The sequence below is a fragment of the Porites lutea genome, chromosome 2 (assembly GCF_958299795.1).
Source record: "Porites lutea chromosome 2, jaPorLute2.1, whole genome shotgun sequence".
Classification (NCBI taxonomy): domain Eukaryota; kingdom Metazoa; phylum Cnidaria; class Anthozoa; order Scleractinia; family Poritidae; genus Porites; species Porites lutea.
Window position 1 is genome coordinate 42,549,451 of NC_133202.1, and position 11,116 is coordinate 42,560,566.

General features: G+C 39.4%; 2 protein-coding genes and 1 pseudogene across 2 annotated transcripts; all 3 read right to left on the minus strand.

The window, feature by feature from the left end:
* Positions 1 to 2,963: 2,963 nt before the first annotated feature.
* LOC140927045 (uncharacterized) lies at positions 2,964 to 4,249 on the minus strand. Its single transcript, XM_073376710.1, has 2 exons — positions 3,901 to 4,249; positions 2,964 to 3,513 (listed from the first exon to the last, which is right to left on the minus strand). The coding sequence occupies exons 1-2, from the start codon at positions 4,232 to 4,234 to the stop codon at positions 3,104 to 3,106; spliced, it is 744 nt and encodes a 247-aa protein (XP_073232811.1). The 5' UTR covers positions 4,235 to 4,249; the 3' UTR covers positions 2,964 to 3,103.
* Positions 4,250 to 5,527: 1,278 nt separating this feature from the next.
* On the minus strand, positions 5,528 to 7,205 carry LOC140926235 (uncharacterized; annotated as a pseudogene).
* Positions 7,206 to 9,112: 1,907 nt separating this feature from the next.
* On the minus strand, positions 9,113 to 10,686 carry LOC140926236 (uncharacterized; the record flags this gene model as incomplete). Its single annotated transcript, XM_073376010.1, has 2 exons — positions 10,093 to 10,686; positions 9,113 to 9,146 (listed from the first exon to the last, which is right to left on the minus strand). Coding segments are annotated over exons 1-2 (585 nt in total), but the record flags the coding sequence as incomplete, so codon positions are not given.
* Between the last annotated feature and the right edge of the window lie 430 nt (positions 10,687 to 11,116).

Here is an 11,116-nt window from a genome sequence, read left to right on the forward strand (position 1 = left end):
GATCTTGTCACGAAGCGATCCCTCAAGTAACTTGGTGCTAGCCCTTTGGCACACTTAAAACACGAGAACGCCTACCGTATACATCAAAAAATTATATTTATTAAAAACTGAATCACTGGATAATGCAATTCTAGCATTTTGATTGGCTTAGCCGTTATGGTATATGAGCTATTATACCATGCTCTCCATATATGGTCGTTGTACGCGTCAGTTTAAAATTGGAAGCTAGCTGAGATTTTTTTTCGCGAAGGATAGAACGGCGCCCGAAGCAAATTGTTTTAATTCATTTCTTAGAATACTAGAAATGCAATTTCATCGAAAGAAAAAAAGACAAAAACAAACAAAAACGCCACAAGAGCTTCTTTGAAAGTTTGTCGAAAAAACATGAAAACACATAGAACTAAAGTACCTTGACTAGCAACGAAAGAAGACAAGTGTTGTTTCTTCATGATCGCGAAGCCATTCGCCGATCGAGTCCCTCGCCGATAAATAACTGCGGCTTGTTTATCCGACGTCAAGAACACAAATCACAAGTAACCAGCTACAAATACAGGCTATGCAGCCATTCACTAGAGCAATCAAGGCGGCAGTATAGCTTCTTTTCTCGTTCAGCAAAACTAGCTTGTGGCTTCAAACAACTTCATAACAAGCGAGCGAGGTAATAGTTTTTCTCCGTTGTTCTTACCTAACTTTTATAACTGCACCGAAAATCCAAATTCACAGTAATTTCGACGGCTGTCACTTAAAAATTCTTTTCCTTCACATTATCTGCCAGGTTTTTTTAGCTGTTCTGCTATGTAAAATCCTAGAATCCCAATGAGTTTTTAAAAAACTAATGTTCATCGCTACAATGTCTTGATTTTTCATTCATGCAGTCCAGCAGAGTCCGTTCGCGCGTTGACAGTAGGGACCTTAAGCATCGACGACGAAATGGGGCGACGACGCCGACCGGAAGTGAAATTTTCCCGCGCGAACCTTCTGGGCATGCGTTAGGTTATCAAAACGTCGTCCAGCCTTCGTCGACGACTGAATCTGAGCAAATGTTCGCTCTGGTGAAAACGTAAGTAAACAACTAAACTTTTTCATGCTGATAATCATCTGTTTCCACCTTTTGTTATAATGATTATTTGATGTATTATTTGCGGACCAGCGGAAGTCAAATGTTTAACAGTTTAGCATGATCACTAAAATGACTTTCTTTCAGAAGCATCCAAAACCATGGCCGGCCACATTTCTACAGCCGAGCAAGAACTCGTTCAAAAGAAATGTAAGTTTTTCTGTACTGATCTCTTTAAGGAAATTTTGGGATATTTGAAGTCATGTTCTTCTTATTTTAGACCTGCATGTCATTGTGCTAATTTTAAGTTGCACTTCAAGATATAAATCTTCAGTTTTGCTTTAAAAATATATCTTTTCGTGTTCTTTTGACAGCGAGTAAGTCCAGGTATTTTGTTTGGACGGAAGACCATGATGTCTTGATGCTTCGCGAAGCTGTAACGAGCGAACCTTACAATTTTAAACCGAAAAGCACCGAGAGAGGGAAAGTATGGGAAAGCATCGCAGCCTGTTTGAATTCTCTGAAGACTCCAGAATTCTGGGTTACAGCAAGGGCAGAGAGAGATCGATATGCACTCCTGATCTCCCGGCACAAACTAAAGCAAAGAGAAGAAGAGAAAGCATCTGGGATCGATGTCCCCGAGCTCACAGAGCTCGATGCCTTGCTGGAGGAAATTCGAGAGCGAGAGAAAAGCGCAGAAGAAAAGAGTGACGCCCTGAGAAACGACAGGAAGGCAAAAGATGAGAAAGAAAAAGCTAAAGCAGAGGAAATCAGACAGGCGGCTCTTCAGACAATTGCAATTAGAAAGAGCGATGATAGTGGCGAGAAACCAAAAAAAGCTAAATTGAGGAGGAGCACCTCTGATGCAATCGGATTTTTGGCCGAGAAGTCAGAGAAAGAGAGAGAACTGAAAAAGGAAGAGTTAGCCATAAGAAAAAAAGAGAGCTTGATCTAGCAGAAACTAGACAAGAGGAGGCATCGCAGCAGCAACAGACCGTGTTCTCAGCGCTGATCAACACGATGCAGCAATAGCAACAGCTTCAACAGCAAAACCTTCAAATTATGCTTGACCAGCAAAACAAGGTATTTATGGCATTGATGGAAAATATAAAAAAGCATTAAGCTCGAACCTTGTGAATGTGGAAGAGCCCTGAACTTGTTGAGTTGACTTTTGTTATGACTTTAGTTATCTTCAAGAGCATTGTTGATGAATGTAATTATATTTCTTTTCTATAGAGAGTTTTGTAAAAAGTTTCAAGAAGAAATAAAACATTGTTTTTGCTAATAGACAGATGTTTTTCTGTAGAAAGGGCCCTAAATGCCCAAACTTTCCCCTAATGTACAGTCACTAAATGCACAAAATAAATCTTAAAAATAGTATTTATAGCTAGGTCTATTCTTTTCTATTGTTTGGTTAGCTGTGCTTTTATGTAAATAGCTCATAGTATTTCTTACATTAAGTGAGTCCACTATAGAAATTGAGCCAATTTCGAGCATCATCAAGGCAAAATCTCTAAAAGAAGCATGGGTACCTTCATTCAGTCATGTTAGATTGGGGTAGCTTTCACCCAGGGTTGACTCTGTAAAAAATCATTAAGTCACCACGGTAAACATCCTGGGTTAGTGCCAGCCCAACCTCCAACAAACAGGCCCTTGGGCTCCTATATTTGTAAAAATGTTTGATAAAGGAATTCCAAAAAAATAGCCTGACTCTGCAATGTTGTGCTTAATTCTTTGTGATAAATCTCTTTTATTTCTATTTATAAAATTAATTTAAGTTAATTAACCACAGTTTTCTGAAAAATGGAAATAAGGTTGGGAAATAAATCAATAGTTACAATAACATTTCTTGAAAAATAGAAAACTTTTAGAAATAAAATTGTGTTTAATTTTATTATTATTCATTTTCTCTTTAAAAAGTTCAATGGTGTGAGAAATAGTCTTTAACTTATCAGCATACAAATATCTACCATGGTTAACTGCAGTTATAAGGTTTTGATACATATTTTATCAAAGGCATTGTAAACTGGGCAATAGTGTGGTTTCCTAGCCAAAGTATGTGTCAAGAGTAGGTGGCCTAAGGTCAAAAAATTCTGAGGTCATGTTACCATACAAGCATGTAGTTGCATTACGCAGTATGACAGAAACAACATAGATCTTTCCAACACTGCTGAGGAAAAGCTTCAGATCTTTTTGAAAGTCATTAAACTTAAACGAGTTGATTACATCTCCGAACAGCCATTCAACAGAACTTCTAACAGCACGCATCTCTGTATTGTACTGCTGCATTTGTGGCGTCAATACACCATATCTAAAGGGTCCTTGCATCTGCACTCTAAGGGGGTAGGCAGGGTCACCATAAACACAGACTGCCTGGCCAGCTGGATTGTAGCCAAACTGATGAAGGTCGTGTAGTAGCTGTGAATCAGCAAGCATTCCTGCATCATGTTTTCTTCCTTCTAAAAATAGGTAGGTGATGGTAGGTATCAGTGTAAGAGTAAAGGTTGCTGACAATTGGGTTACATAAGCTGTTGATTATATGAGTACTTCAGAAACTTTTTCCTAATTTCATCTTGAGTTTATATTTATTTCAAGCGGGGGGAGGGGGGACAGTCCCCTCTTCCCTCTGGCTATGCTCCCAATAAACTGTTGAAGTGATCTCACCCTGGTAATCATTATTGAATAAGAAAATCAATAAATTTAGCCTGTCCTATAGCTTTGAAAAATGTTTCATTTTTTTCAATATTTTCCCTTTTTTAAAAATAAGTGCAAGGTCTACAAAAGTAAACATTTGGTCACATCCCTGCTTTAAAGCTGGTGGCCTGTACTGTTTTGTAACTTACCAACTGGGCCATATAGATTTCCGATCAAGCCATTTGGCAAAGCAATGCTTTGAAATTTCAGGGCATGAACCCTTTTATGCCCATTGTAAAGAAGTCGCTGATGTTCTCCAGGTCTTGATATAGGCCTAACGGCACCGTCAATAAACCCAAAACAATTGGGCAGTGGGGCTCCCCTGGCTGTCACAGCATCAACATAAGTCTGCAGGTTGACAGGACTAAGGACCTCGTGATTCCAGTTTAGTACTCTGTTCCCGTGAACATTATACACAAAGTCAATCATTTGATTGGTGATCATGCTAAGAACTGGAACAGGTTTAGCGAATCTATGGACCATGTCTCCATATCTGCATGGGTAAGAAAGCTGCTTTAGCAGCATGCAGAGACCTTCTAGTCCATCACAAACAGAGCGCTGACTGCAGGTAATCGTGTCAGGGATTAGCAAAACTTCCTTCAGAATTCGTATATCTCGTTTTCCAAAGCGAAACTCTGCAAAACTCTCAGACTCATAAAGCTCTTCCAGGTCAAAAGGTGCGTACGAATCGTACGGAAAGTCGAGGTTTTTTGATGCATAGAGGTCGTACAGAAAAACAAATTCATCATCATTGATAAAGCCATCGTTGTGATTAATTAGAAGCAGATTTCGGACGTTTTTGAAAGCCATAGCTAGAGCTACTTTTCAGATAACCAAAAATCGTCGTCTCCTAAAAACAACACACTGCTTAACTTTCGTTTTTCCCGCCGAGAACGAAAGCCTCGACCCAATCCTCCTTGGGTTATAAACGTCGTCGTCATGTATTTCGTTGTCGATGCTTAACGTCCCTAGTTTTGATAGACGTGTGACATGTGAATTCATCGAGATTTTGTGGGCGTTTTTAATGAAATAATTATTCCACTCGCGCTTGTTAGATATGAGATGATTATAGCCAACTCGGCGCTACGCGCCTCGTTGGCGATCTATCATCTCATTTCCAACGCGCCCTCGTGGAATAATTGTTAAATATATTATTACTATAGCAGCATCAAGACGCAATCTTCGATAATCATCATTCATTTGCTGGACCACACTGTAAGTATCTTTGACAGAAAATGACAACGTTTGATTCCAGGGAACCAAATTTCGGGATGTTGGAAAGTTAATGTTGTTGGTAAATAGCGCCGGACCTAGGATGGAACCCTGTGGTACACCATGAGAAAGAGCACCCAGACTTAAGGCCTCAGCACCGATCCTGACGTATTGTTGAAGTCCCGACAAATAGCTTCCAAACCATTCCAGAGCGGTACAACCAACCCCCAGTGTCTTTAATTTTGCTAGAAGGTACGATATTGTTCGCTTTTCTAAGGTGACCACTAAGTCTTTGGCCTCGGGAACAGTCTTTTAGGATCAAATTAATTATACAAGAGCAAAATTGAAGGTGAACTTTGACCCAGGCCAAGACTTTTTCTGGTGTGAAAACAGGGGCTATGCTAGTCTGCCGACCGTGTGACTGTACATCCGGGAATTTGAATAAGACGAGTGTAAGAGAAACGACTACTGAAGTGTTTATCTGCCAACAGGCTGAGTTTTTCCGAGTTATTTGATGATATTTCGCTTGTGTTAAACGTGAGAAGATTACGCGTGGTTGTGGATAATAACTGAGTGATTTATTTTTTAAAGTAAGGTACAATAATCCTTCTTTTTCTCTGACTGTAACTGATATATGCAGTTTTTTTGTTTTGTTGTGGGGAAGGCGCTTCAGCTATACAGAACTGTTTCTAGGTTTATAACAACACATAGTTATCTTTACTAATGTTGTTAGCCCCCACCAATTTTCAGTAGTACTTGTATCCTGAAGATCATTTATGTTTGATCTTCTATGGACTTTCCTATCCTTCACCTGAAAAAGTGGGGCGTTGTTTGTCTCCTCGATGTCAATAAAAGGTATCAATTCGGTCACCACAGAAGGATCAAGAGCGTTGGTAGGGTTGCTGTACGCCTCGTACACTTGATCAACTGAAATCTGCACAGCTTTTACTACAATCCTAAGATTATCTCTGCTCTTTCCTTCGAGCAACATCCCATCACCATATGCAATCCATTTATCACCCCTCAGATTTGTCACACGCAGACCATATTTGTTGTCTTCGTCATGCATGTATTTACTAAGTAAATGGCCTTTTTTCCCAAGAATGGTCGCCCTTCCCAGCTCAAATCTTGGCGTCCTGCAAGCAGATATTTTTATGGATGTTAATCAGATTCTTAACAAGTCAGCATGATGCCATCTCATCAAAAATTTATTACAATAAATTTAACTACAAGGCATCAAAGTTTCGTAAAATAAACGAATATATTTACACTGCTATTTTTCTTTTTAAAACAATTCACATGTAATGTACGTATACTTTTCAATGTCAAAAGTATTTTTTTCAGTTACTTAAAATACAAACAATCGGTATATGAAATTCAAAGAGCGTTACAAACTAGTACACTCAACTGTGTACTGTGGTGGGTTTTTCGATTCTTGTACCCATGGCTTTTCTTTAACTAAAGACTGCCTCTGACGTTGTAATCCTTTCACGTTGTAATTGCTAAGGGCTAAGAGGCTACATATCAGTGTAAGTCTCAGTGAAAAGTTCAGAAAATCAATGACTCGAAAAAAAAAAAAAGGAAAATATAAGAACATGGCCTGAAGGGATCATTACCTAATGTGGCCACTGGCAAAGCTGTCAGTAAGAAAACGACACGCAAATGCTTCCACTGAAAATGCTTCATGAAGGAGTTTCTTCGTTAATTCAGGATCTCGTGGATATTGACTGGCTTCTCATGCTTTCTCTATTGCCAACTGATGACCCGTCAGGTATGCGTCTTTTGCGTAAGGAAGAAAATGGTCGTAATTATTCTCAGCCAGTTCTTACTTCCTTCCCTGTATAACTGGAATGCCGAGGAACCAGACACCACCAGTGATTTCGTCCGCTGTTTCTGCATCCAGGACTCTTTCTTTCCTAAAGAAAGCCAACAGCTTGTCAAGTTCCTTCTGTAATTCATCCTTTGGTGCCCTTGCAAGTGTGTTGTAGGCACCTCGAAAGCGCTGTTTTCGCAAAAAGTCTTCCTCTTCTTTTTTAAAAGGATCAATAATTGGGTTTTCAGGCAATCCATAAAAGTCTCCAGCGAGGCCTATAATCTCCTCGAACTTAACTTCTACACCGTTTGACAGTTTTATCTTCCTAAATTCATCTTTTAGGTGCATTTTCTCACCAATTTTTGGGTGTTCGATTGAGGAGTCAAATGAAACTACTTCGACGAAACGACGACTCGCAGTTAAATCCATTGTCTTTATAGTGAATCTAACCCTGGATTCGTAATTCAAATTCACCTCCAAAACAAATATTGTATATAAATATTTGGACATGTAATTCTTTTCAGCTTCTACGTATGTATTGGTATTCACTTTGTTTAGAACCTTCGGTTGTAATATTATTATAATCTAACATATTTTGCGTGAGTGAAAAAAAAACCTGAATTGAATTTAATTCAATTGAATTGGTCAGTTAAGTTGGACTCTAAAATGTGATTGGTGCGTTGCAATTCGTTTCTGTCAGTAAATTTGCCGTTTGTCCGGTCATTCTGTCCGTGTTAGTTTTGCTGGATTCGTCAATAAGTCGTTGTCGCAGCTTTTGTTCTTGTATACTGCTCCTTGCTTATCCTCCTGTCTGCTGTCTGTCGTTGTCCTTGAAAGTCGAAAGCAGTCGAAAGTCATAAGCAGATGGAGTAACTATGTTACGTCCCGGTGAGTGTAGTCCAAGGGCCGGTTCCTCGAACGTCCGAAATCAACTATCGGTTCGTAGCAAACAACCCAGTCATTTTTTTTGTTAACTGACACCTCAATAATATTACCTTAAGAATATTTAGAAGACAATCTTACATTAACTAGCGGTACTTTCGAGGAACGGGCTCCTGATATTAACGGCCTGAATGACCGATGATGATGTGAGGGGTGCCTTTCAACCAGTCTTTTGCCAGTGAAAACGGTCATGCACTGTTTAGTCAAAATGTTCAGTATATTCTCTCATTTTATAGATGTCAAGATTTGCTTCATTTGAGCAAGGAACCGGTAACTTCTGACTTCGATTCAGCAGTGTTTCTTGCATAAACCAGCTTTCTTAAGCGGATCGTTGGTAGAAGCGGCCAGTAACATTGTTTGTTTGGAAGTGGTGTTCCGTTGTAATTCAATTGTTAATGTTGACATTCTTTTTTGACTGGCGTATGTGTTCAGTTACGTGTGCGCAAAGGTTTCAACCAGTCTTACCGATGCAAGTGGCCTGGCAGACTCAGCAAGTGTTCTTGTATATCTCTCCCAGTCTGTCCTACTTAATAACTTAAGGCCTGTTTACATAGGGGTGGAGGAACCCAAGTATGTGGGGTGACCCGCTTGGGTAGGGTAACCCGCCTGTCCATATAATCTGTCATTTTAATTTGATCACGTTTACATGATATGTGGTTGCCTCACCTACTTGGGGTCCCCACCTTCATGAAAACAGGCCCTTACTTAACTTACGTGTTGCATACAAACTTAGACTTTGAGTGAGGAGGGGTTGTTTTTCCAGTTTATTCTATTCGCGATTGTAGCCTGAAAGCTAGTGTTTCATTCATTTCTTGGCCTTGTTTTTTCGCTAGGATGAGAAATAGTACACACACCGCTTTTCAAGCTGACCCTATAAAGCTATTTCTCTTTTGCAGTTTAAAATTGTCATGTTACTTTAAGTTGACAAAAACTAGAAATTCCGATAGAATTTAAAAAACATCATTTATGAAATCGAAAACATGTATACTAAGAATCTCTTATTCCACAGAGTACAACTAAAACACATACCAATTGTCAAATTAGACCTATTTCCCTAAATCTGACTAGTACATGTATGAACTGGAACTGAATTCAGTTCTACAGGTTACATGATCTCAATAATCGTGAAGTAAAAAAATATCGCCTCTAGAATTAGTAAGATTTTCAGCTGTTAGTAATTGTTATCTCGAATATGTTTAATACATTTTTCTCTTTAAGCTAGCATTTTAAAAGTTCTGGCTCTCTCCTGGCAATATAGGTTTTGAGCAATTGCACGCCTATATAGCAGAGTTTTCAGGTTTGTAAACCTGTAGCATTGCCACTGTTGTTGGTCCCCACCAACTGGCAGTTGTAGTAGTACCCTGGAGATCGTTCAAGTTTGATAGAGTTTTTAGAGTTGTCGCCTTTCCCAGTTCAACTCTTGGCGTCCTGTAAACAGAAGTAACCCTTGCAAAGTTAATCATTGCACCCAATTTCACGGCCTCCGCCAGGCAGATTCAGGCCAAGCAAGAGAAAATAAAGGAAAACAACAAAAGTAAATTCGACAGCTAGAGTTTCAGGAACAGTGTATTGATCATATCCCATATTACCTTTCGGGATTGTCGCGTACACATTTTTTCCGACAGTCCATGAGAAGGCCCGTAGAGAACAGGAAAGTTAGTGATTCCGTAGAAGACAATCCTTGGGACATGCATTAGTATAGGGTCGTGTTTTATTAGGAACAACCGTTTCAATTAAAACCGATTTTTGAGTATTGGAGTTCCCAATAGGACACTCCTCCAACCGTTTTCAGTAGGTTGAATTGCGGTTGTGATTAGGTATAGTCGATTCCAGACTTTCTCGACTTCTGTTGCCAAGGTTGTCAACCTGACGGAAGACAGAGTGGTTGCTGCGGTTCTTCTACAACAACTTGGTGTAAAATACGTTTCAGTCTGACGAATAATCAGATGATGAATCCGAATATGTAGCCACAATGTTTTAGGAGACTGAGATAAGACCTGAACCTTGCATGTCTTAGTAAAGTATTTAAATCTTTGTAGTAGTGGCTATATTTTTACTTTTAAAATATCGTTTCTTTGTTAGGTTTATTTATGAACTGCCATCTTTGCTTTTTTAAAAGACTGTTTTCGCGGCGACCCACGCGAACACTTATCGCAAAATTCGAGGAAAAATGACGCAACACTTGAAAATCGATGATCGCAAAAATATCAGAGGACAACAATTTCTGAGCTGGATGAAAAGGTTGATCAACCAAACCAACCCAAAACGGTCTTTTCAGATCTATAACACAAAAACCCAAACCAACCGAAGAAAAACGGTCGGTCCCGATAGTTAAAAACACTATGATGATCTATAGTAACTTTATTTTTCTTACCTTATATGGCCACTAGCAAAGCTGTCAGTAAGGAAGTGACAAGCAAATGCTTCCATTGAAAATGCTTCATGGAGGAGTTTCTTCCTCAGTGTAGGATCTTGTGGATATTGACTGGTTTCTCGTGCTTTTTCTGTTGCCAACTGATGACCAACCAGGTATGCCTCTTTTGCATGAGGAAGAAAATGGTCGTGATTATTCTCAGTCAACTGTAACATCCTTCCGTCTCTCACCGGAAGGCCAAAGAACCATTTACCACCGGTGATTTCGTCCCATGTTTTCGCATCAACGGTTCTTCCCTCTTCAATCTCCTTCTCTAAAGTAGCCAACAGCTTGTTCAACTCTTTCTGTAATTCATCCCTTGGTGCATGTGCCAGAGTTTCGTATGCATTTCGGAAGCGCTGGTCACGACCGGAATCCTCTCCTTCTCCTTTGAATGGATCAATAATTGGGTGTTTGGGCAATCCATAAAAGTCCCCAGCGAGAGCTATGATTTGCTCGAACTTAATCTCCACACCGTTCGGAAGCGTAGGTGCCATGAATTCATCTTTCATGTATATTAACGTTCCAATTTCGTGGTGCTCAAATGAATCAAACGGCCGCGATGCACCCACATCAACTTCCATTGTCGACCGCACAGAAAATAAATCAAGGATAACAATTGAATAGATGTGAAAAAATATGGTGTAATGATAGTTTATACTTTTTGATAGTTATGAACAGGTTTACTACTTTAAACAACGGGATTAAAAGAGGCAACTGACATACCTGTCACAGGCGATATTTCAAAGTTATCTTTAGAACGTAACTCAGTTTCATCAGAGCGTTATTAGGCAATTCTGCACTACTCAGCAAATCTAGTTTTAACTCTTTCGTATCTTTCTAAAACTCTGCAGCTGAAATATGTGTATTTTTCAAATGCAAAATAGCAAGCAGTGACAAGTGCACAAATATTGGAACAACTGATATGTAATTTCAATAGAACACGTGTACTTCTGTACGTGTCTCTTTGTTAAGGTGACTCGAC

Coding starts and splice junctions, on each gene's coding strand:
- LOC140927045 (XM_073376710.1), bottom strand. CDS start 4,234: ATGGTCCATAGATTCGCTAAACCTGTTCCAGTTCTTAGCATGATCACC. Junction 3,514..3,900: donor AAATCTATATGGCCCAGTTG/GTAAGTTACAAA, acceptor TATTTTTAGAAG/GAAGAAAACATGATGCAGGA.